The following is a 27,636-nucleotide window of genomic DNA, read 5'->3' on the forward strand; positions in this document are numbered from 1 at the left end:
GTAACTCACTACATAATGCAGTCCTTGTGAAATACTTTCACTTCAGATTTTAAGTACTTAAAGGAAAACCTCTGTTTCATATTAACTTTTATGATCTTCCTAAAACCTACAATTGTCAACTCAATATTAGTTACATTTAATTTAGTAAATTCTATATAAAATTAATCTGAAGTATAGAAGTGATGGTATTAGAAATTTTTCTTTCTCTTTGAGGAACATTGCTGTGAGTTTTTATTATATTAGGGAAAAAAAACAGAAATCATGATACATTATCCAGTTGTATTTTTAACTAAAGATGCTTGACTTAGTTTTTAAAGATTGGAAATCTTTTATTTTTTAGTTTCCTTCAGACAGGTTGTATAGTAACTTGCAAAGGCTTATAAAATATTGACCATTGTTCAATGCCACATCAATTTAGAAGTTCACAATCAATTCCCAACTCCTTTCTCTCAGAATGGGTGCCAAACAAAGACCGATAATAGATAATAAGTCAGTCCTCTAAAAAGACATCTGACCTCAGCTATGGTTCATTCACAAATAGATTAAAAATATTTTTTATCTGGGGAACTCAAGAAATGTATAAGTATTGGCGAAAACCTTTGAACCCAGTATTTCATAGCTTCTCTCATGTTATTAATGAAACCAATTTAGAGTTCTACAATAGAATCTAAACTTTGTTATCTTATGCTGTACTTTTTTTTTTTAAAGTGGCACTTATTGTCAAGACAAGAACAGCATAACATTCCAAACAGAACCAATTTGATAAATCTATCAATATATGGGGTTTTGATGCTTCTTAAAAATATAACCCAATCCTCTCTCTATTAAAGTGTTCAAGTGAGAGTAGGAAAAATAATCTTTTCAACAAACTATCATATTTTAATACAAAAAAAAAACCCCAAAAAGCAAATATTTTAGCCAAAACATCTCTATTTCACAATCTTCTCATAATTAAAAGTATTATGAGAGCTGAACATGTGAGGGATAAAATTCATTCAGTTAAATAGACATTGACAACTTTATGGTTATTAAAAATGTTCAAGACTATTTCATAATATCAACCTTCCAGAGACCACCAAATTGATTTCCATGAAGTTGGATCTGAGCTCCAACTTTACTTTAACTTGAGTTACAAATGTAAATGATCAAATATGCACTATAAAATAAAATTACAGAGACAGTAATTGTCAGGTATTATTTAACACCTAAATTTGCAATTCAACATTTTTTTTTTTTTTTTTTTTTTGGCAGTTCAACATTTTTCATGCTTGCCATGAAGCATTCACCCTAGGGTTGAATTGATTTACAACTAACAAGAGAAGAACAATGTGTGGTGTGTGTGTGTGTGTGTGTGTGTGTGCGCGCGCGCGCCCGTGTGTATATTCTTTTAAATGGTTTTATTTTGTTTGTGTATGAAATTACCTTACCTTTGGTTTTTGATGTTTTTCCTTCTCTGAAACATTGGATGGTTTTCTCTTCAGCATTTTGAATTCACACTACTCCAAGCAAGTATGCTTTCTGTTGTTACAGAAACAACTGAAGGCTGTCAGCACTGTGCCGTCAATGATGTATAGCAGATAAGTTTGAGCTCAGTGACCTGCCACTTCCTCCTTTGGCCAGGATATGACTTCACATCTACATGGGTAAAGTTTTGTTTTTTTTTTAAACGGTAATTTTTGGTAACTCATGATCTGTGTCTGCTATCCTCTATGAGGTAGATTCCTAAATCTTACACTTTTACATGCCTGTAGTTACCATTAAGGCCATAAGGATGCAGAATAAAGATTTTTTTTCCTTTTTTTAGTTTATATGAAAATAGAAATCTATCACACATTCTGTGGATAGAGGGAGGAAAATATCTGAACCCATAAATGAAATAAAACTTGAGATGTGGGCATTTTACTATTAAAAAAATGCAGAGAATACTCAGGTTAGTCAATTTTATACTTCCAAATAAACTTTGTCATAAGACAAAATGAACTAGATTTTATAGCAAGGAGGAATACTAATCCTCCTTAAAGCACAGATGCATATACTTAAAAAACAGAGTATGGGTGAGATTCAAATAAATATAAAGAAGAGTATGACTTCAGAATTCAATGATTATACATATTTTTACCTTTTATTTATTTATTTATTTATTTTTTAAAGATTTTATTTGTTTATTTGACAGACAGAGATCACAAGTAGGCAGAGAGACAGGCAGAGAGAGAGAGAGAGGAGGAAGCAGGCTCCCCGCCAAGAGCCCGATGTGGGGCTCGATCCCAGGACCCTGGGATCATGACCTGAGCCGAAGGCAGAGGCTTTAACCCACTGAGCCACCCAGGCACCCCTATTTTTACCTTTTACATTAACTATGTTGTCAAGCCCTGACCAATGTGGAAAGCAATGAAACAGAGCCCTGCCTTAACTGGGTGTCTTTTCTGCTGCAAAGGCAATGCCATCTACAGATAATTGTTATTCCAGTGATGAGCCAATGGATCAATGGTACCTTCAAATGAAGCAACCAGAGTCTCTATTTAATAGGCCTGGAATAGAGCTAATGTGGTTTAAAAAGACTTTTCTCATCCAACTGAAGGGTTTAACATTTTTATTATAATGTCAAAACCAAGACACCCAGAAAGTAAAAGCAAAGAGTTCAAGCTTTCTTGTTAATAAGGGATTTACCAAAGGGAGACTTGTGGAGCATCTAAAATTCCATCTCTATTAAAACAGGCTTGTTAAGAAAATCAACCCAGATTTTCATTTATCAAACCCCTGGGTTGAAAAGCAGTGGTGCCATAGTCTTAATGAGCAGCTTCTCTAGGTCAAAACCAGCTGACTTAATTTCTCAGTCTTTCCTCATACCTCAGAGCTGTTCCTCCCTGAGGCCCAGTTCTAAGTGTTCAAATTTCACTAATCATTTAATGAATATTAAATTACATGTTGTGTACTGTTTGACAGTATATCATGCCTCTTGACTAGCTTAAAATTGTTTATGCTCTATAATAGAATTAAAGACATACACTTAAGATTCTGGCTAATATGCTTCTTCTACTACATATTAAGAGCAATTATATTTTTAGGAATGATCACTCCGGTATTTTCAAAATAACACTGAGGACTCTGAGGTTGGGTAATTCCCTAGAAGCATGGCTTAGGTTCAGGCAATGACCTAAGTATATCTTAGTTTCATCTTTTCAGGAATTGAAAGTCATGAAAAAAAATGTACTTCTTAACAGAAACATTTGCACCCTCATGCCCCCCCCTTTACCTGTAAATAGGAATTTAATTCAATTGTGGAGTTTAACTGACAACAGGAGAATGATAGTACCTGCACTTACTACAGTCATAGAGTTTTAGGGACAATAAAAGGAATTATCAGTAAAGAGCATACTTATTATATGACTTTAGCATTTATAGAATGTCTAATGACAAGAATTGTTTGGGGATCTTAAAAAAGTCGGAGATTTCAAATATTTAAGTTGGGATGGTGTTTGCTATAAGTTATACTTCAACAATGACAACTAAGGAATAGAGAACACTCACATTCATGAGGACATACATGGACTAGACCATCTACAGTTTTCAAAAGTGTAACACTTGAGCAATTCGTCCAAAATCACAATTTATGAGTTCTAGGCTCTAGGCACTTTACCATCACTAACACTTTAAAAAATATTTTATTTTCTTATTTTTTTTTAAAGATTTTATTTAATTATTTGACATTGAGAGAGAGAGAGAGCACACAAGCAGGGAGAGTGGAAGAGGGAGAAGCAGGCTTCCAGTTGATCAGGGAACCCAATGCGGAACTCCATCCCAGGACCCCGAGATCATGATCTGAGATGAAGGCAGTCCCTTAACTAACTGAGCCACCCAGTTACTCAAGAAATACTTTAAAATATAAGTAAAACTGAAATCTTTTCCTTCAGAATCACAGATGGGAGAAGCAATTTTCTAACCTTCTCTACTACTCAGGAAAAAAATATTTTCTGGAGATATTCAAAGCCATTTGAAGTCCTGTCACAATCTATGTTAAACAACCTAGTCCTCAAAAATCTCAGGCGGTAAGGTAGCAAATGTTTTCTCTGTCTGTCTGTCTGTCTCTCTCTCTCGCTTTCTTTTTTTTTTTTTAAGTCAGTTATCTACTATGTTATGGAATTCTGGGGCCACGAGGATACTTAACGAGTGACCAGAATAACCCAGCAAATTAAAAAGTCAAAGGTAGGACAAGAATGGGGTCAGGATTATTGAACACACTTAACTTCCTATCATGATTAAACCACTAACCCACATGTTGCTTAAGACATGTTCTGAAGCAGGAAAATTGCAAAACAGCAGTCCGGGTGCTTTGTTTTCACAAATTACCTTAATGGCCCTAGAACCCCAGCATGGTGAAACAAGGCTGGGACTTTGTGGCATATGTACTGGTCACTATTTCTGCGTCATAGAGGCTGAGTCAAAATTTTAAAGAAATTGCAATCAAATAACAGCCTCTGGGGTGTATTTTATGAGAAAATGAAGAGGCCATAGAAGAGTTTTTTAGCAGTTTAACAAATATTTGTTAGTGGATTGCTAATAAGTGAATTATCAAATTCAAATCAGAAAAGTATAGGTAAAAGAAAATGGGGTCTGATGTCTTTGATTCTGATATCTTGATTGTTGGAAGACCTCCTTTGCTTCCTGCCATTAGGTTGAAGACTGAAATTAGTAATGTTTGGATTAATCCTACTCTATACTTTAGACACATATGTCCAAAGGAAGGAGGGTTTTCAAGTCACATCTTTTAAAATGGGACTATGATCCCCACATCAACCTTAATCTGTACACCTCCAACATTTGGACTTGGTCACAGTAAATCTAATGTGTCATGTATTACTGGGGTGACCATGACCAAAAGCTGTTTGAGTAACTATAACCTAAAATACAAAGAAACAGCTTCTAAGAACTTGAAAAATAAGAGAAATAAGATTGTAATCATGGAGTGCAACTCTGAAATTAACATTTAATGTAAGATAGATTATCTTATAGAAAAGAATGGATTATATTCCATTTAGAACTACAGAATGTAGTCACTTGTGATAAAGAAAAGAAGGAGTCAATCATAAAAACAACTTAAACTTGATAGTTCTGTTTTTCTTTCTGGCTCCACAGAGCAGGTTTTTCTCTACAGAATGGGGAAGGGAAATTTATAGAAAGAAGCTCAGTGGGGCTGCTGTGTCCTTGCCTGTTTATAGTTGTTGGAAGTGGAGATCCTACACTATCATACAAATCTTAACTCTACTCAAGATTTCTAGAAGCAGATACACATATTGATCTGGAGTTCTTGTAGTTCTTTACTCAATAGTTCAGTTGGTAGTTTCAAAGTCATTTGGCCATATGCAACATATGAGGTGTGCCCTCCACATATCTAGCTTACTCTTACAAAATGATGGATAAAACACCTCCTTGTTTAGACTTGAGGGTTTATGGAGAAATGGTGGTATGGACATTCCACCAGACTTACAGTGGGGATGAAGGTGGTGGAGTGGAAAAGAAATGGTGAATTCTCTGTGAATCTCTTACATTTCCTAGCTCTCTGATATCATTTACCCATTCTGTCTCTGGAGTCCCTATTTACTGACCCTTTTCCATAAAGGACCCACTCCCTTTCCTAAGCTCTTGATATTCCTTCTAATGTTTTACTAATTGAAAAGCCTTCCAGCAGCTTTTTTGCTTTGCCCAGTGACGTGCTTTACAGAACGAAGAAAAGTTTTTGAGGAGATAATTGAGAGAAAATTCTGATCCTACTAACAGGAAGTATTCAGATGGGAGCTATAGAGGTTTGTTTTTCCCAACAAGGCCTGAAATTAAGCATATGTATCACGAGGATTAATTTTTTTCCAAGAAGCCATATCAGGTCTATATGAGAAATTAATATTTTATCTATTAATTTCTCTTTGTGATATGTTGCCTTGCCTGAGTTTTATGAGTTCTCACACACTGACATGGGATCATGACCAAACCACTTAGGAAGGTAGGAGGAAATCTTTTTTATTTTTTAAAAGATGTATTTATTTATTTGACAGACAGAGATCACAAGAAGGCAGAGAGGCAGGCAGAGAGAGAGAGAGGAGGAAGCAGGCTTCCCGCCAAGCAGAGAGCCTGATGTGGGTCTCGATCCCAGGACCCTAGCATCATGACCCGAGCCAAAGTCAGAGGCTTTAACCCACTGAGCCACCCAGGCACCCCGGTAGGAGGAAATCTTAATTCATTTCACCTCACATACGGAAAAGAGTGTAACAGAGGCAAATACTTGGTAGAACCCAAATATTTGGGTTCAAGAAAGAGAACTTCAATGAACTTCAAGTATCTTAATTCTCTGACAAGATAATCCATCTTGTGGAGATGGATGCATCAAGCAATTTTAGCTGGATTTCAGTAAACAACATATTTGTCTAACTACTTATTTTATTTTGATTTTAAGCTCAATAAGTAACCTTCTAATGATGATTTAGTTCCTTGGGTAGGTCATCTACAGGAGACAAATGCATTGTTCAAATGGACATCAAGTACCTGAAATACTGCAATTTATTTCTTACTATAGATTAATGAACTATCATGGTGGTTAATTGGAGTATATCCCAAAAAGGGATCCATTCTTGGTATCCTCAAAATATTATCCTTCTGAGATGTGTGTGTGTGTGTGGGGGGGTGTGTTGGCAGGTGCTAGATATCTTGGGAAGCCTCTAGAGAGAGAGAGTCTGGTGCTTTGTGATACTATTGCATATTTTAAATTTCCCACAAGATAACTGAGAACCTTATCTCATTATCTCAATTGTAGAAGAAATAGAGAATTGAAATAAATAAGAAGGACCAACGGTCTAAAATAAATGGGGAACCTAAAGAATACAGGAAGAAACTGTCTTGAAAGAAACAAAGAACTTCTAAGATCATGTCTATAAAGCGTGGCAAGATGTGGAAAACAATGTAAGGGAAGACTTAGTAAACAAAAAATGAGGTATACCAGTTCCAAAGTAACAAAAATAATTAGGAGAGCTAAGTTCAAAATAAGTGCAATTTATTCAGATTATTCAATAATTTGTAAATATATATATATATATATATATATAATTTGTTAATATATTTCTAAGTGGTTGCCATAAATAATAAAATAAAATTTCATCTATTTATGATTCAAAGTTACAATGCTCATGAAGCAATATTATTCTTAAAGTTAATGATAATAACAAGAATCAACTTTGAGTGCTTATTATATGCTTAGCATTATGCTTAATGCTTTACCCGTACTTCCCATGTAATCCTCACAAAATCTCCGTGAGCTGGTCTAATGTTACTGTCCTCAACTTCCAGGTGAAGTTAGGTTTTCTGTCCAGTTTGCATAGCTAGGAAGTGATAAAGTCAGGATTCAATCCAAAGCCTTAGCTCGCAACCATCATTCTCTATCATAGTTACGCTTTGGCATATTTAAAGACCTGCTCCAAAATGGAAATGATTTGTTTGGGGGTTAGGTTCCAAATAGTAGAGACTGGGAGGAGGGTATTGCTGAGCTACTGGTTGGACACAGTGTTTCAATGATTGCATGTATGAAAGAATTTGAAATCAGTAAGTGTGCAACCCATCTAGAACCCTCTTTAAGAGTCAGCACCACAGGAACGCCTGATACCACCTCATTTTCCTTCTCCAACCCAAACTACCTTGTTGTGACTCTAAGAAGAATTAAGAGCCCCTCAATGCTATCTTTAATAATAATTTCATGCTTATAAAAATCAGGGTAGGAGCACAAATTAGACTTGTCCACACTTTATGAAATTCCCTAGGTTCCGAAGTGCCCTGAGGATGGCTTTTGATAAACTATTCATCTATAAACTGATACTACCTGTGAAGTTACTATCATGAGCACATTCTATTTCTTCCTTGATCTGGAGCTATAGTTCCCAAATTTATGTTCCAAAACTTTATTATTCTCTTAATTTTTCACTCTTAATCTTACCTGTTTTTGCTTGCTCCAAAGTCACATCCCAATTATGGTCATAATTTTCATATTTCTACAATATTTTTCCTTTCAAAATATCTTAACATTATCTTAAGTTTTGTAAAAATTAAGATGCTTACCCTAAAATATAAAAAAAAAGCTTTCCTTTCTACTCTCAGACTTCCTAGTAATTATTTTCCTGACTCCCTGCACTATTAAAACCATTTTTCTCATTGTTTAGATTCAATTTTTTCAATGATAGGCCTATACTTTCTTGATTTATGTATGAGATGTTACCTATTGATTCCTGTTTTTATCCTTGAGGATTTTGCACTCTTTTCACTCATCAACTTCCTTATAATTTAGTTAAATCATTAGTCATTATTATTTTGTAAATATTGTCTGTGGCTAAGTCAAATTGTGTTTAGTGCTTTATGCTTCCTCTTTCTGTTCATTTTTAGAGCTTATGATTACTTTCCTTTTTTATGGTTGGTTCCCTATGTATTATTGTTAAAATATCCCATATAAATGTCCCAACAAATTTATCAGCTGATTAGTTAGTTTGTCTTTTGGAGAAAGAAAGAGAGAGTGAGCACCTGTGCAGGGGCAGTGGGGAGCCGGGAAGAATGAGAGGGAGAGAGAATCTTAAGTATGTTCCATGTCCAGCACAGAGCCTGACATGGGGTTCTATCTCACACCCATGAGATCGTGACCTGACCTGAAATCACAGCTTGGATGTTTAACTGACTGAGGCACCCAGGCACCCCTCACCTGATTAGTTTTGAATATTTAAATACAGCCATCATACTTGTAATTTCAAATACTCAAGCGTTTCAGGTTTATTTTTTCCTCTGTTCCAACGTGGTCTGGTTATTTTCTAAGTATAGAGGGCTGAGGCTGAAATGGAACTTCTCAGTCCTCTCTTGACTTGGATCCTCGATGGCCTTAATCTCACATCATCAATGTTGTCTATTTTCTCATTTGCAGAAGCACACTTTCCCAAATGGAAGTGTTCTAGGTCCTTGTAGATCCTTTGCATGTGAATGCTATTTTGACTGGAAATAGAATTCTAGCCTCATTTTTCCTTAGGGTTTAGATGGCCTCTCTGCTGTCCTCTGACTTCTAGAGTTATTATTGAGATGTCTAATGCCATTGTGATTCCTGGTTTACTGTATATGGACTCTCTGTCTCTCTCTGTGTTTCCCCTTTATCCTTGGTATGTCCTAAAATCTCATATGATGTGTCTTGATAGGGGTTATTTTTACATTTCCTAATGTTCATTCAGTGGCCCTTTCAAAATGGAAACACACAACTTTCTGGTCTGTGTTTTATTAATAAACTCTTCACCTCTTTTTCTCTGTTCTCTCTTTGTGGAAATCTATAGTTAATCCAGTTTTAGACATCCTGGATTGATAACTATCATTCTTTTATACTTCTCTGTTTTCCATTTTTTTCTTTTTTGTTCTTTTTTTTTTAACATTCTAGGAAATTCCATTACTTTTTCTACTAATGATGTAATAAAGATTTTTAACTATAATATTTTATTTTGTAAATGTTCTGATCATTCTCTTTTCATAACATTCTGTTCTTTTTATTTTTTAACAAAGCAGTAAAAATTAATGATGTCAACTGTCATTCAATGATATGGATAATCTTAAAAATATATTAAGTGAAAAGAACCGTTCCCAAAAGAATTACATGTAGCATGATGCTCTTTAAAAAACAAAAACAAAAAGCACATATACACAGTTTTAAAAAGGAAAGAGTAAAGAACATAGCATTTGGTATAATAATTCACTCAGGGGAGGAGATGCAGCATAGATAGATAGTTATTTCTGAGGTTCCTATTTTGGGATTTTCTTTCAGGGGTTTATTTGAATAAGAGTATATTATTAAAACTAAAGGAAGTGGGTCTTGAAAAACATTCTGTTCTTAATTCTTGGTAAGGCAGTAAAATGTACTGGGTAAGAGGGTGCACTTGTGAACCCAGTAGACTACCTGAGTTCAAATCCTGGCTCTGCCATTTAATAGGATGCCCTTGACAAGTTACTTGGACTATAAAATAACATGGTGGTAGTGAATATCTCAAAGGGAATACTATGATGATTGAGATATTATTATAAAATTAGTACAAAAGTGTCTGGTACGCACTAGACACTAAGAACTAAATACATAATGGAATATGTTCTCTTTCTGTGGTTATTATCATTAATTTTCTTTTCCTTTTGTCCCTTTCATTGTCTTTGTTTTTCTCTGCTTTCTTTCTTCTGTTTGCTTTGATCTCTGTCTTTACCTTTGAGGCTTTCTTCAAATGTCTAGCTGTCTTTGGCTATTGGTACATCACTAAGAGCATGGTATGAAAATCCTCACTAGTAGCTCTGTAAATGGGTGGGTTTATTAGGTCATCAGGCAGCAAAGAAGCCTTTCCAGCAGAAGACCCCCAAATGGCAGTTTCTGGAGTTCTATTCTCAGAGGCCATTCAGGTTTGGCGGATAATAATCGCCCCATGTTCTGGGAGGACTGTGGGGGAGAGGAAGTAGCTTCCCTGCAGGTTACAAATGCTGGAGCTCTCAAGAGATCTTCGATGCACGCTGATGACTCATTGAACTGACGGATGCTTTCCTGCAGGTTCTGTGACTGCCACTGGCTCCAATCCTTCCTGCACCTTCCATCATCCCTAACACGAGCCAGCATCTCTCCTTACCTCCTTTAACCAAGTGTTTTTGTTGATGTGGGTCTTCATCTTTTTGGTAAATGTATGCAGATAATATACTATATTTAAACACTAGCTTTACCAACTCTGTTTCTTCACATTTGTATCACCTCTGACTCTCATTCTGTCCTTTAAAATATTTGTGTCTCTTTATCTTGTTTTGGTAAGCAACTCATCATAGGGAATATACATCTAATAACAAAAAAATAAATAAATAAACAAAACTGATCCTTGTCACTTCTACTCCAACCTTATAATTTTTTAAGCTTGACATCGGACATGGCTATAGGCATGATATGGTAGGAAAAAGCCAAGCCACGAACACAAAGCTTTTCCAGGGCAAGTCCATTCTCACATTTAAGTATTTGTGTTCTCCAGACATTTTCAGAGGCTTTTCATGAGCACAATCTTGTGAAATAGTTTGCCTTTTAATTCTTTATAGAGAATATAAGAAAACAACAAAAAATTACATTTCATTGAAAGTCTTCAAAGTAATTTTTCAACTAAGAAAATAATTCAGTGTTACCTGGATCATATTTCATTAGGCTGAAAGGAAATTCTGTCCATAGTACAATACTGACCAAACAAATTGAACTAACTTTGCACAGAAATGCTTTCTAATTAACTTTGATCTGAGCACATGTAAAAAGTACTTCACATGTACTCTTAAAATCCCCTGCTTAATTCATACTTCTTTCCCCAGAAGCACAAAAGGAAGGGAGACTGTTCTGATCAATAGACCATGATTTCCTGTCTTTACCTATTAAGGAAAAATGCAATTAATAAAATATTGCTGAAGAGATACGTATGAGTTCCTTTCCTCAGAAAAGCTATTCTTAAACTGGAAGAACAAAATCATTTCTATTTCCTTTCTACCTTCACTCGTCAGAAAAATTTACAGCAGATTGAAGAGTGATCAGACTGTTTTTCAGACCTTATCATTTGAAACTGCACTAAAACTACAAAGCTATAGGAGACAGTAATTGTATACCCTGATCTATTTAAATAATCAGAATCCTTTATGGGATCTCCTTTCCCTCAACTCTGGCTACAGCATAATTAGTTTAATTATGATTAAACTAATATGCAATTAGACATACTTTAATTACATATTAGTTTAATTACAAAAGAAATAAATAGCCTATGATGGTGGTGGATGTTTTCATTTTATTTTATTTTTTTAAGATTTTATTTACTTATTCTTCAGAGAGAGAGGGAGAGAGTGAAAGAGCAGCAGGCAGAGGGAGAAGCAGACTCCCTGCTGAGCAGGGAGCTCAATTTGGGACTTGATCCCAGGGCTCCGGGTTCATGACCCAAGCTAAAAGCAGGTGCCCACCCAGCTGACTGAGCCACCTAGGTGTCCCAGTGGTGGGTGTTTTTAAAGTAAAAATGTTTATCATAGCAAAACCAAATTTTATAGGGTCATATATATACGTATACACACATCACATGCATGTATATATGTATGAATACAATTTGTTTATGTCTATATGTGGTATGAATGTGTATTTACATGTTTATGTTTGTTTGGATGGAATTCCTTCTTTTCCTTTTAATAAAAAGAGTAATGGAAGAGCCTCTTCGCAGATCAGGTACATTGTAAAAAAAAATACACATTATCCTCCCTGACCCAAAACACACCAAGTAAGGTTTCCACATAGAGTGTGAAGCCACAGTGTGGCACAGCTCTTCAGAAAGCCCCCTGCATTCTAATTTTAAAGCATCTTTATTTGTCATTTCTGGGAAGAGAAAAATTACTTGATTGTTTACAGGACTTTACAAGTATGTTATTCACAACTCAATTCTATTTTCCTTTCTAACAAGAAAATTTTCCATAACTTTTTCAGCTATACTTTTGAGAAATGAAAGTCTGGTTTTCTTTGTTGATCTGTAGTACATTGAACCAAATAACCAAGTTAATATCTGCACCCAGCAGCCCAAGAAAACTAACTAACTGAAAAACTAATAGCTAGTTGGGGAGACTATTGGATTCCCTATTTCTTTTCCAGGGCATAGGATTTCCAGGCCACCCAAAGTGGCCCCTACAGCAGTTATGAATTTTGGTGACTAGTCCTCTGTTGAGCAAGCCTGCCTTGGGGTCTGCTTTTCCGCATGCCACCCATCCTTGGAGGCCCTGGGGTGTGATGAGAACAAGTGTGCTTTGGAGGACTGATATAGGTCAGAATTCAGACAAGCTGTATAACTGGGGCCGAACATTTGACCTTTCCAAGTTTCAGTTTCCTCCTTGGTAAAAGGGGAAAATATTTCTTCTTGAGAGTTGAGTTTAAGTCAGAAAACATCTATAAAATTCCTCATACAAAGAAGTTCTTAACAAATGCTAGTTTCACTCTTTCTCCTTCAAATGGAAAAGTAGAAAAACATAAACTCCCTAGGGATTCAAGCCTCACCCTCATTCTGGGATGTGGTCACAGTGTGACCCAACTTCTTAGTAACCTGTTCAGCCTCTGATTTCCAAAGTCCGCGCATGATGTCCTTGCTAGTTGAACCTGATGTTCTCTCACTGTCACGTGCTCTAATGATATTCGAATAAGCTATTTATCCTCTGCCACCGACCAGGGGAAATTTCGACAGGGGAATTCAGTTCTACTTTCACTTACATTTGGGGATAAGCATTTAACTGTGGATTTGCAAATGCACTTCAAACAAATTCCATGCTTTTTCCCATGACGAAACATGGGAGTGTTCCCCTGAACATCTCTGGCCTTTGCCTATCTAGGTCACGCTCCTCTTTTCTCTGACCTGGTCATGTTGGTCTTCTCATTGTGTTTGGACACCATTCAATTTGTTTGTTTGCTTTAGTTACCCGGGAGGCAGAGGCCAGGTCTACTGCTGCCACTAGCATAGAGCCTGGCACACAGAGAGGCTTAGGAAGCATTTGTTGAATGGACAAACACACTAAACTCTATAGCTTTGCGCACTTTTGCCATCTCCTTGGACTGACAAGTATCAGGATTAAAATGTCAATTCATACCCCTAAAAACCAAAGGGGTTATGGCAGGCAGAATAAATGTTTAATTAAACATTATCATAAAAAGATCTTGCAAAAATTTCGAAACATACAGACTACAGACCACTTCATAAAATGCTTTCTCCTCCATGGAGAAATGCATAAGATATGTCAACATACTTCCTAATGCTGATAATGATCTATTATTGATTTCTATAACATTCTTTTCCAAGGCTTGAGCACCTTTTAACATAAATTATTTTACCCTAACAGCTTTCCTATGAAGTACTTATCCTGATTTTATGCATATGGGAAACTGATTATTTGAATTTCCTCTTCTACCAAGTCAGCCCCTGATTCTAGGACTTCTTACTGAGCCCGTGAGCTTTCCTGCAAAACATTTATTGAAATGAAATACCTCCTTACAAGCTATTGAAAGAAATTGTACTGGTCCCATCTCTACTAAAATCCTGGCCCTATAATTCTCTGAACATTAGAACTTGATTTAATCTTATCAACTCATCCTGTAAAGATGGTTCTTTTGAAAACGAACACTTCTCCTTTAAAAGAGAAAAGAAACTTATTTACAAGATAAATATTTAGGGGGAAAATGTGCATTTTGTTTCTAGTTCTTAGTGCAGTTGATAAGGATGTCATATGGTTCATGCAAAACCAACTTCTTTGTAACAGCCAGCAAAAGTCAGCTCTTCTGGAAGTCAGTAGGTGAACAAAAATTACACAGCACTACTTCGAGAAGGCACCACTCTAGAAACTGTAGACATCTGCTGCTGGTCTTTAAGTCATTACAGCTCTGGTTACAAGCTTGGAAACCCTTAATACACGTCAAGGCGTGTGTTTCCTATGACTGACTCTTGCACTGGTGAGGAGGACTTGGCATATCCCCCTATTAGGTAGAGAGAAAACTGAGTGGGATTTGAACCTCCCTCAGGCATAAAATGTTGCTTCTGGGCTTCTCTCATCATTCTTGTGCTCTAAGATGTGGTGGACAGCCCAACCTATCTTATTTGTTAATAATTATTTATTGAATATCTCCTGTGGGCCTGGCATTCTGCCAGGAGTCCAGAGATGGAAAAGCATGGGTACTTCCCTCCAAGACTTTACAGTTTAGTGAGAAGACAGGCAGATCTAGTCACAATGAGAACCCAATGTAACATAGTCTGTATCAATCCAGGTTGTAATGTGTGGAAAAAAATAGAAGTTGCTTATTTGTCTGGAGAAGTAGGGAAATAATTCACTAAGAAAGCAATGCTTGAGGTAAGAGTGAGCCAATGGGAATTTGCTGGGTAGACAAGGGAAAAGAACATTCTAGCAATGAGAAGAATATATGATAGTATCAGAGGTATGAGAGAATTTGTTGTGATTGGGAAGTGGGAGTAATTTCTTACAGCAAGTGTGTATGGTAAACAAAGAGAAAGGCAGGTAATGGGGCTGCCAGATGATTTAAAGCCAGACTATGAATGGTTTGGAGGGCATGTGTTATGGGTTGAATTATGTCTTCCCCCGCAAACTCTATGTTGTAATCCTAACCTCCAGTACTTTGAAATGTGACCTTATTTGGAAATGGGGTTGCTGCAGTTGAAAACTGAGTAGGATGAGCTCTTAATCCTATATGACCAGTGTCCTTAAAAGAAGAGAGAACTTGGACACATCCATGCACAGAGGGAAGGCTAAGGAGAAACACACACAGGCTGGTCACATGAAGATGAAAGCAGAATTTGGAGCTATTCTACCACAAGCCAGGAACTTGCTTGGAGCTGTTCCTGGAGCTGGAAGAGTCAAGGAAGCATCCTTTTCTAAAAGCTTTGGGGGACAGTATGGTCCTGCCAAGACTTTGATTTGGGGCTACTAACCTCCAGGATAGTGAGACAGCCACCCCAGTTTGTGCTACTTTATTATGGCCACCTGAGGGAACGAATGCACTATACTAAAGAGTATGGATTTGAATATAATGGGAGTGTACATCTGTATGGGATGGAAATTACTGAAGAACCATTGCTGAAACAAGAGAGTGACACAACCAGATGTGTGTGTTAGACAGAAGGTTCTGGCTGAAATGTAGACCTTAGATGGAGATGCGGAATGGAGAGAATTTCTAAAATTCCCAAAGCTCCTTGACCACTATACTTAGGATCCCCTCATCTCTGAAATATATAAAAAGCATGGAGAAAGAATCACTCTTCTCCTTCTCTTAGTTTGGCTTAAAATGTTACGGTAGAGCTCTCTTGTTTGTATAATGTTACCTGGATAAAGGGGCACACTTTGAAATTCAATCCTTCCAGACTCCCTTGTTTAGTGATGGGAAGGTCATGATGAAAAATGACTGTACTATACTATGGTACAGACACTTCAAGTGATTTTGATATTGATATTTTGATATTGATAAAAAAATATAATTCAGTTGAAAATCTCATGACCATGAAATGAATAAAATTAATTTTCCAGTAGCAAGCCATTTGAGTTCCCAGAATGCTTTTCCTTGATCTTTATCTTAATTGGAGAAACTAATATATATCCACATTTTGACATGTCTATTCCGAGGCAAGTAAAAAACTTGTTAAGAAACATACTGTCACTAAGATCAATACTAGGGAAGCTGGAGTACAGCTGTTATTTCTGTTAGGTGTATTTCCTAGAAATATCACGAATTGTGATGATAATTGGCAGCTCTGATGCAAGCAAACGACTTTTTAATTGGAGAAGGTGGCGTCCAAGCCTCTGACACCTGCAAGGCTACGTATCCTCCAGCTGTTTATAATCTTAAATGGTTTAAATAGATCCTGTTACAAATACAGAAGACTTGGGTATGTTTTCAGTATTTCAAGCAACATAAATGCACACACATACACACTTTACAAGTGATATATCTTTACTAAAGTGATAGAATTCACTGTTAAGGCATTCTGATTCACATTCTGCCATTTCATCATAACCTCCTGAGACACAGCGTGTTGTACTTGCATATATGAGTAAATATTTTAGTGAATGTAAAACATGTCTCAATAACTTCCACTTACTGAATATCATAACTGATGTTACAGAAATATTAATTTGGGGACAACTGAGCTGGTCAGTTGGTAGAGCATGCGACTCCTGATCTTGGGGTTTTTGGCTTTTAGCCCCACACTGGGCATGGAGATTACTTAAAGAATATACATTAATTTTATAACATAACCTGACGTGTAAAGTATATGTCTTAGATTGTATGATATTGAAGGAGTCATTTAACATGACTTCCCCTGGTTTTAAACATGATGTATACAGTGTAATAACAAGTTTAAAAATCATGAGATTGTTAAGACTCTTCCCAAACAAACATGGAAAAACTTGTGTACACGATCATATGTTTTGAACACTGATGTGTAAAATTCTAATATCCCTTTGGGAAAGTTAAGGCTCAGAGAGATGGTGAGGCATGACTGAGGGAAGCAGAGATAGCTAAGGGCAACACTGACCTACAGTCCGAGTCCCTTCATTGTGGTACAGAGGCGGTGCCATGCTGTTGTCCTGTGACCATCTCCCACAGTGTTAAGCTCTGGGTACACAAACAACAGGGTTTGTGTAAAATCAGGTTTGTGTAAAGATCTGTTCTTAGTGATTCCTACAAAATGGCTTTTTAAAAAGGTTGGAAGCCTTAATCAGTATTGTGTGATAATTTCTCATCCCACAAAACACATTTTATCCAAGGAAAGAATAAATCTAGGGTATTTGGGAGGCGCTGTGGACATGGATATGGATAAAGGGGTGTCCAGTCTCTCTGTAATTGGTATTTGTGTCAGTATCAGAGGTGGTCAGAATACTTATACAGGGGAAGAATTGACAAGTGGTATGGGCACAATTAAGAAGAGTAATGGAAGTAAAGCAAAAATACCCTGTATCTACATTGGGTGATTGAGTTAGTTATGCTTACCCACTGGTATCCATTCATTTTTTCCACTCCTTTCTCCAAACACAATTTTTTAGTACTTATTATGTACCTAGTATGTGAGAATATCTCCATTTAAAAAATGTTTAATTTGCATATACTATCTGGACTTCAGAAAGAAAGTTTTGAACCTGTGCAATTGATTTCAGATCAGATCATCTAAGAGAGGAACTCAGATGCCTCTAAAATACTTGACTTGAAAGAAGAGTTAGATGGATATATGGACAGAGAAATAGTGTTTATAGTTAAAAAGCCACCATGCCCCATACTTACATATTCAGTGTAGTTTGTTATTTAAGTACAGAATAGGCAAGAAGAGCAATTGCTTGAAAGAGGAAAATGAGCAAACGTACGGATGTATCTCAGTATCTCATTTAATGGGTATCTCATTTAATCTTTTGAACAACTGTTTAAAGTATTATCATCTCCTCATTTATAAGGAGGAAATTGGAGAACAAAGGAGTGAATTCACCTAAAGTCAAAAAGCTAAGAAGGATTGAACCCAGGCCAGTCTGACTCCACTGTACCACAGAGCCAAATCCTTTATACAGAAAAAAGTTCAAAACGAATTAAGGGAGAAAATTGCAAGCCCAAAGCAGCACCACTCACTTCTTTAGCCGTTAGCTGTGCACATAAACTTTGGTTTCATAACTAGAATATGGGCCCCCTCATCACCTTTGTCCTCTGCCCCTTCTTCTGGTCTCTTTCCTTTCCCCACTTTCTATGTTGTAATTCTTTTCCAAAGCCTTGGTACAATATTACTTCCTCCTAAGACCATAATGGAGTACTTTTCAGGAGCAGTTAGGGAAGGAAATTGAAGGCAGAGGAGGGTGAACTTGAAACCAAGCCAAGAGAGGAAGTTGTAGCAAGCACAAACTTACCAGATAGTATGCAAGCTTGGAAGGGATGGAAATGCAACTGGAGAACTCACTGAAATTGAGCAGAGGTAAAGGGGAGGAAAACAGAAGGGATGCACAATGAAACATGTAAAGCTAAGAAGAGAAACACATTTTGCTTTGTGTGTATCATACAGAAGTCTTCAAGATGTATGGAAAATATCCATACATCCAATAGAGGATCAATAGTTTGATCCTCTATTGATAATGTTAACATGTACACCAGCAGCCATACTGAGAAGTTTAGAGACAGTATTAAAGTTCAAAAGGCAGTCAAAGAGCTCAACAAAATGCTTCATTTACACCTGAATCTGTAATTGCCACACTGGTGCTGAGATACAGCTTTCCAAAATACATGTTTCCTTTTAACATTCGTTCTTGGGGTTTTGGGTCATGACCTGTATGCCAGCCAGAGAGCTGAGCACCTTCATACAAAATCTCTCTTATCATCTTAGCAATAAGTCTGGGAGAAGGGCTCTATTTTCCCCACCACGCAGAAGAAGCAACTGGGTATCAGGCAGTAATGTGAATGTGGATGCCGTGGATCCCAAATTTAACCCCAGGGTCCCTTCTGTTATAGTCTAATGTGTTCCCCTTATAATGCTATAAAACTTCTAAGTACAGGCTAGCCACACTAAAAATGCAAAAGCATTCTATGGATAGTAGGGGTTTAATAAATATTGGTAAAGAGCTGATATGTTTAATTTCCAAAGGCAAGCCATTGTACTATGTCTCCTTGTCAGTGGGGTGGGGAATGGGGCATGTGTCTAGACAATGGAAAGAATAGGGACGTACCATAATTTACTTACTTCCAGTTTCATATATGCACACTGACTCTTTAATTAGTCCTGTTTTTGTTACTGATAGAGCTGTAACCTCACCTTTCTAACAATTTTCTCAGATACAAAGGCCACACTGTTGCTTTGGTTGACAACTCATTGGCAGTAACCACATTTGCACTGCGGTTCCTTTGGTTGAATTTGAATTCAATTGTATTTTAGTCAAGGGAGACTTTTCTCCACTTTCAACAGAACTGAATTAATGCACAATAAATACAGCCATCAAATTTACTAATTGTGGTGAATAAAGATATCCAAGGGTTGCAGACTATCAGGAAAAGCACATTATAGAAGCTAAGTACTCAATTTCAAAAAGCCTTTTAACATAAATATTTCAAAATCATCAGTTTTGTTACCATTTAACACCAGTGAGTTTCATTTCCCACAACCTATTCTGACATTTAAAGGAACATTAAAAAAAAAAAAAAAACCCCTATTGCATCATATATGACTACCGCCGTGTAACGCCACTTACAATTTACTGGTTTAGAAGAAAGATAAAGACAGATGGGGGTTGGCTATGGTGAATCAAATGAAACCTTTTTCACACGTTTCTTTTTGAGTTGTGCTAATGTCATTTGATGCAAAGCAACACACACTCTGATATACATGCACACGCTACCTTGAGATCCCTTCCAATCCCATCACCTTGGCTCAAACATCATAGGATTTCGAGATCATGACCAAATTATACTGGAAATACTAAAGTAAGTGGGTTGTATGCTTCGCAGTACTGGGACATTTTCTTTAACCCTCTGACAGGGGATGACTTTTTCTCCTCAGTGACTGGATAGAGTGTTGTGTTCGGAGCGTTAGGTCATACAGAAGTATTGGGAGAGAGTTCTATGAGTACTAGGACCATAGGGAAGTAACCCACTATAACATCCATACTAAGGAGGAGTTGGCAGAAAAGAGGGTTGGAAAATGGCAGCATAGGAAAGAAAGAGTTACCCATAATTTTAAGAAAGTTGCAAAAATGAATTGGGCAAATGGTTTTTAATTCATCTTGGATGTTAAGCTTGAAAGAACAGAACTATGATCTAATTAAGAAAATCAGATTCCATTTACACAGTTACTAAGGAAAAATGTATCATAATCAAAGAGTTATTTATATTCAAAAGCATTTTACAAAATCTGGAAGATACAGGGTAAGTGGCCTTGTGGTTTGTTATCCTTTATCTGGGGATTTTTCTGTTCTATGATTTATCAAAAGCCCCAACACTCTCTGTTGGGAGTTTCACCAAGTTACTTTGGAAAGCACTGAACTACTTCTGGGGATTTATCAGGTGCACCCATTAGAGGCTCTGTACACTTTTAAGCAGGATGATCACATGGGCTTTGAGTACTGAGAGTTCCCAAGGGCTGCCCAGTGCATTCCTTTGCTGTGTTCTGAGCATGAGGTCCCTAAAGTGATGTAACTATCTTATAGGAATGGGATTCCGAAGGCTTTGAACTCCTAGCCCTGGAACAGAGCTTGGGCAAATTCCTCAATCCTCAGAGCCCTACCGTCTCTTTTGGAAAATTGAATTATCTACTTTACAGGGTAGTCTTCTTACTAAATTAAATTAAGTTAAATATCTATCTATCTAACTGTCATCGCTCAAAAAGACTTTTGGTTAGGTGAAGATTAAATTGGAAAATCAGGGAACCATGAATTGTTTTCTTCTACTCAGAGGTGATTCTCAAAGTTTGGTGAGCATAAAACTGTCACCTGTGGAGCTTATCAAAGAATGCCCATCCTAGAAAATCCAATTCAGTAATTCTGGCATAGGTAGACCTTAGTAACAAATGCCTTAGGTGATTCTGATGCCCTTGGTTCACGGAACCACACATCGAGAAATACAGTTTTAGGACATAATATTCTAGCAAAATTGTGAAACACCTTTTACTTGAAATCATCACATGTGCTGTGCGTCTTTCTTTCAGTGTCATTTTTCTCCTTTAAACCTTCAGTTTTCCAAGGCCTCTGATTCTCATCTAGAATGAGCTCCCTAAGTCCCTCTCATAAATGAAACTATATCGGCCTTTCAGATCCAAATAGCATTGAATTCTAGTAAGTGAGCAATAATAACAAGACACCCAAGTTAAAACACTATACATTACCCAGTTATATAAAACTGGGTAATAGGTTTTTACCATCTTATCTTTTTAAAATATAAGGTTCTAAGTTCAGGAATATTTTCATGGGAATTAAGTCCCATCCCCAAGACAATGACTTAATATAATCTTCAACAGTTATTTATTCCTTCACAAAGTTGATTCATAAATATTTGTCCCTGAAAGAGATCTTGGTGGTTACCTTGTCTTATCCATTTACTTTTTACAGCTAAGGAAATTATAGCCTATACCATCTGGCTTGTCTTCTAAACCGGAATCTTCACAAATGAAGACATTTCCCACCCAAGGGAAGCCTAATTGAGAACTAATTCCACACTTAGAAAAATTTCCCCACTGAGCCAAGCTTTGCTAACTAGCATCAAAAAGGAATCAGTGTCTTAAATCATAGTAACAATTTCTTCATGTAAGTAGGACGCAGGGCATTTGGGTTAACTTCCTTCAGAGTAGCTAATTCATGGGATAAGAAAGCAAGATCCTTGATTCATTTCACAAAGAAATACACTATTCCAACAAAACAAAATTACCCAGAACTCTTTTTACTTCAAGTATTGAAATTCCAGCATTAAAAAGATTAAAAATTACTTTCTCTAAAAATAGATCATCTGTCACATTCCATAGTACAATCTGAATGCCTTTGGAGTCCTTGCTGTTTTGGGCATTTTCCCCATTTTCCTTCCACACACATGGAACGTTTAGAGCTGATGGTATTTTTAATCATAATCCTCATCTGCTTTTTTTTTTTTTTTAATAGATTATCTTTACATTTTCCAGAATAGGGTCTGTTACCCCAGGGCCACACAGCTAGCAAATCTCTCTGGAACTCATGCCTCTAATTCTCTTCCTCAATCCTATAAAGCTTTGAAAGATATTGATTCTGCAAATGTAAAAAATTAACTTATCAAAAATAGCACACATAAAATGGGAACTGGCCAAAGAAACCCTAAGAATATTGTTTTAACTGGAAGTTGTACCATTAAGTGCTACAACTTACTGTATTCCTGTTACAGCTCTTTGCAATATATTTATCATTGTGTGGGAACAGTTTAATCTACTCCACACAGAGAGCAGTAGGAGCTCTCAGTGGACTCAAAGTATGATGGCCCTTGCCACAAACAACTAATCTAAATTTCTTGCAGGTGGCAGGTCTAACTTTTTTTTTTTTTTTTTTTTTTTTTTTCCTAAAAGGAAATAACCCTTCTCTAAAAGTCAAATTTGTTTTTAAAGCTGCGGTGTCTTTAACCACTTCTTTTTCCAGTTTTTCAGTTGACACCTTGTCATGACTTACGGTGGGTTGCATCAATCACTCTCGGTTCTTGCAGAAAATATTTTGTGGGGGTGACTATCACATGCAAGAAGCTAAGTGCCCTTTGTGGGTGACTGCACAGGTACCTCTGATTTCTTGCCAAATCATTCAGAATGCCGCAAATCCATTAAATCTCTCCACAGGGAGGAAAAAATTCCCGCATCCTAGAGAGAGAATTTATGAGTTCCTTTCAATCACCACAAATGAAAGCCACCCTTAATATTCATTAGAGATTTTATGGTGGCAATATGCATTATCTATTCGTATGCCCCCCCGAAAGGCCAATTTCCCTTGAAACCTTGCATGGCTCCTAGCCACTCTTTGTAGAAACAATGGCCTATGTCCAAGTGGAATGAGGGGAAGCAGATGGATGACATGTCCTTATCCATTGGTAATGATTCCATTAAGTCACCGTGGTGGCTCTGAGCTTCTGAGTTTTAAAAATTAAAGGACAGATTTGGAATGTACAGTCATGTCCCTCTGTCGCATCTCTGCTGTCATCTGTGGCAAACTTTTCAGTTTGCATCACAAAAGATGACTTTCAAAAGGGACATTTCTTTCGTTTGGAGAACGGTGTACGTTGGGTACATACGTCTATGAGCCCGAGAGCTTTTCATTGATCCCTTCTTTCCACCACCACAGTTCACATCACCATCATCTTGCCCCTATTTCCGCCCCAGTCTAGTCGCATCACTATGGAGAAGGATATTTTCAAAATATAAGCTTCGGCACACATCTTCCCACCTTCAACAAAGAAGGACCAAACAAACAACAAAAACAAGCCTTTGGCTTAAAACACTTCTTGTAGTGCTTCCCGCTGCTTTGGGGACACAGGAGACAAAACTTAGGGTAAGCAATTTAGCCATAGTGGTTTGACTCCTTCCTCAGACTTACCTTGTACCACGTCTCCATGCTCTCCCCCACCTCTCCTCATCTATGTCGCAACCTCGCTAACTTTGGCTAATTAACTCCCACTGTTTTCATCAGATTTGGTCCAATCATCACTACCCCTGTAAGTTTTTCCCAACTCCTTGACGAGAGCAAATCTGTTCATCATAGGCCTTCACTGATCCGTGGAGCTCTCACAGCCCTTGTCCAAGTTTTCACTTCATGTTTGTCTGATTATTTCTATGGTTTGTCTCTCACTGGACTCATGAGGTTCATAGTACCTGCTTCCACCCAACATTTTATTCTCCTTAATGTAAATATTCCAAAACAAATTGTTCAGGGAATGAATAAACAAGTTCTTGAACTTAATCCATTTTGTGGATTCCTATGAATGAAATGTAGGTTTCAGTTCCGGTTGGGCTTAAGGTAGGCTGCAATAAGGCCGTATTTCTAACCCAACCATTTATCAGTACAGTTGTATTTAATAGCTAGGAACCAAGATGCAGAAGGATCTTATTCATTCATATGGGTTTTTTGAGTGAATTCAACCAGTTGCTTTTACAACTTCCTAGAAAGGAGAGGGAGCATGAATTTCTTTTCCTCTGCTTTTCATTCTCTCCTTAAAAAGGTGAATTATGCCTGAGAGTGATATCCTGACTCTGAAATAAAATATCATGAAATGCATATGTGATATGGCTATGATAAATATATGAAAGGGGCCTTTAAAAGCTAAAATAATTTTATGTAAGTAACATGCTGTTAATAATGGTGATAATTTGGGAAGTCAGAAATGGGCAATGGTAAGCACAGCACATACATCCCCAGGCCCACCTTCTTTTTCTTTTTTTCTTTTTTTTTTTTTAATAGTTTTATTTATTTACTTGAGAGAGAGAGAGAGAGAAAATGGGTGGGGGAGGGCAGAGGGACAAGCAGACCCCCTGCTGATTGAGGAGCCCAAGGACCCTGAGATCATGATCTGAGCTGAAGTCAGATGCTTAACTGACTAAGCCATCCAGGCACCCCCACACCTTTTTGTCTGCATGGTGGAGGTCACTAGGGCAGCCCTGGGAAGCTAAAAGTAGAGTTTCATCCTACCCATATTGGGTACATTTGAACTAGGCATTTCTGACTTTCTTATCTCCAGGGAGAAAATTGGGCAAATGATTTAAAAAAATCCTAAAAATCAGTGAAAGCTAGTAATATACATTTAATACATTATCTCTTATGATATCACAGAGAATTATTGATGGTGGAACTCTATACAAAGTTTGTGTCTTAGCCATCTTTGTGGCCCCACAGCCCAGGCAATACCTGATACCATGGACATTACACTGTATTCATTGAGCAAAGGATAAATAATTAAAACACATAATTGTATATTATAATTAAATAGTAGTACTTGTCACTAAAAGTAGTAGCTCTTCTTTATTAAGTTCCAACTGGGTATCCGGTACAACAAAACACTTTACATCCAATTCTCACAAGAACTCCCCAAAGAAATTTTCATTCTGTTTATTTAATAGATAAGAAACCAAAACTCAGAGAAATCAAGGGGCTTAGTCACACGGTAAGCAGTGCGGCTACAAGTCAAGACCAGGCTTATTTGGCTCCAGCACACATAGAATTCCTTCCCTGTACTGTTTCTTTCTTTTGTTTTTGTATCTTTCTGCTGAAAAACAAAAAACAAAACTTAAAGACAACTTACTGATAAGGAAGTCTGGACTAAGAGTTAGAAGGTTGATGTTCCGTATCTGCCATCACCTGCTGTGGGACCTCAGGTAACTCACTTAACCCTTCTTGTGCCTCAATTACTCCACGTGTAAGATGACAGTAATGCTTTGCCTAATTCACAGAGCTAGTATAAAGTAAAATATGAGAAAAGTTATATTGTACCTTGAAGGCAGGGACTCTATTTATTAAGCTATTAAGCCCCTACCTTGAGTTGACTCTTTCACATGGATCATTTCATTTTATACTGCAAGGTAGGAACTAGTGCCTTCATTTTCACAAATGAGAAAAGCATAGGTAAGTGATCAGCCTAGTCTCAGACCTTACAAAGCCATGATCTTTGCAGGAAAACTTTGGACTCTTACAGATAATAGCTTAAAAATCCAGCTCTGCCACCTGCTATTACATTGCAGGAATTATTTAACCTCTTTGAGCTTCAGGTTTTTAATCATAAAAATGGGAGCAATAATACCACCTTAATGAATCATGATAGAAAGCGCACATACATAAAAGCACCTGAAACATGGCCAAGTGCTAAGTCAATGGAAACTATGATCATCATTATATGGACGTGCCTGCCTGGTCAGAACAAGATCTCAATGGCATGAACCACTCAAGGTGGCACCTAGGGCATGTGTGTGTATGTGGTAAGTGGTGGTGACACACAAGGATATCTCATTCCAACCCAGCACTCCTTTACCCTGCATAGCCCCTGTTGTTCTTCTTTCTTCTTTTAAAGATTTTATTTATTTATTTGAGAGAGAGAGAATGAGTGACAGAGAGTGTACAAGTCACTGGGGGAAGGAGAGGGGGAGAGGCAGAGGGAGAAGCAGACTCCCCACTGAACAGTGAGCTTGATGGGAGGCTCCGTCCTAGGGTCCTGAGATCATGACCTGAGCTGAAGGCTGATGCTTAACTGACTGAGCCACCCAGCCGCCACAGCCCCTGCCCTTCTGCTCCCCTCTTTACAGTCTTACTTCAACTTCTCCCACCCATTTTTCAAAGCAAAATTCAGTCCTCTGAAATGACGTTGAAAATGTTCTTTGTGGATGGCAGAAGCCTTCTTAGCTTCTGAGAATGGAAATGTAGACATTTGGGTTCATGAAGAAATTTGCATGGCCAGGAGAACTTGGCTGAGTCTCAAGTGAAGTTTACATTCACATACATAGTTGCTGGTTCAGAACATGAGGGAGAGAGAGAGGAAGTAGCTGGGACAGAGGAAGTATGGTTAGGGAAAAGAAAACAAACCCAAACCTAAAATAGTTTGGGAAAAAAAAATGATAGAAATAAGGTCACCAGTGGTCATCTGAAGAGTGAAAAAAGAGCTGGTTTGACACAGCTGAGAGAAAATCTGTATGCATTGATTTTTTTTGTACATAGAATTCATCACCCTCAGTGTGTCCGCATAGCCCCAAACATTGAACATAAAAATAAAAATAAAATAAGATCTTAAAAATAATAGATAGCTCTCCTTCATTCTAAAGATGAAGAGGCAGAAGACCATGGAGATTAAGCAACCTGACCCACAGTGATTCTAGTAAGTGAGAGTTGAACTCCCATGTGATGCTCCTGGCTTCAGCCTGTGCTCCTCTGATGTCTAACATGGCCTCCAACATACCACACTACACACTCAAGTATGACTTTTGTCTTTAGTTTGCTTAGCAAAAATTCAAATTCTGAGCTTGTTTCTCTGCCACAAAAGAAAATCTACTGACACTTGGAGTGTTTTCTGAGGCTCATTATATACGGTGTTCTAATATTTAGCTTCTCTACTTCCAAAGGTTGATGTTCCGCTTTAGTGATTTCTTTATTTCTGAACCAAGTAAGAGGTAGGTTCTAATGAAGAAGGAGATTTGGGTGTCCCATGATCAATGAGCATAACTGGATCCCCATCGGACTGATGTTTTTTGTCCTCTCATTTGAGGATCCAGTGAAACAAATTTCAGCTTTCTTGTGGAAACCAAAATGTAGTTATAACTGATTATCATGGATCCTATTTCATTATCAAAAGAACTATTCTAAATGACAAATATTTCATGATGACACTAGAAAGGTCTTATTGTCAGAAGCGCCAATTCAACTTTCCCCCTAATCTGATGCATTTCAGTAAACAAGCACAGGATTACAATACAAAACAAAACCAAGGGAAAAGTTGGGTAAAACCCTAGGGCAACTCATGAAGGAGAAGGATTCATTTCCCTAACAGCTTTAGAAGCAGATCACAGATCTGCTATTCTCACTGATAGGCATGCGGTTAGTGTAACTGGGAAAAGCTACCCACAAATC

At 37.3% G+C, this 27,636-nt stretch overlaps 1 protein-coding gene across 3 annotated transcripts in view; it reads right to left on the reverse strand.

Annotated features, from left to right (window-relative positions):
- The window catches only part of LOC111147041 (SAM domain-containing protein SAMSN-1), a 152,910-nt gene that overhangs the window by 48,883 nt on the left and 76,391 nt on the right, over positions 1–27,636 (reverse strand). The window contains exon 1 of one of the 3 annotated variants that reach the window (XM_022502914.1): positions 1,428–1,658. The exons of the other annotated variants lie outside the window; for them this stretch is intronic. Coding sequence (XP_022358622.1) covers positions 1,428–1,484 — 57 coding nt within the window. The 5' untranslated portion in view covers positions 1,485–1,658. Of the gene's footprint in view, positions 1–1,427; positions 1,659–27,636 lie in introns of those variants that run through there. 3 annotated transcript variants of the gene reach the window in all.

This window comes from Enhydra lutris, unplaced genomic scaffold, assembly GCF_002288905.1.
Source record: "Enhydra lutris kenyoni isolate GAN:26980312 unplaced genomic scaffold, ASM228890v2 scaffoldscaffold2, whole genome shotgun sequence".
Lineage (NCBI taxonomy): Eukaryota > Metazoa > Chordata > Mammalia > Carnivora > Mustelidae > Enhydra > Enhydra lutris.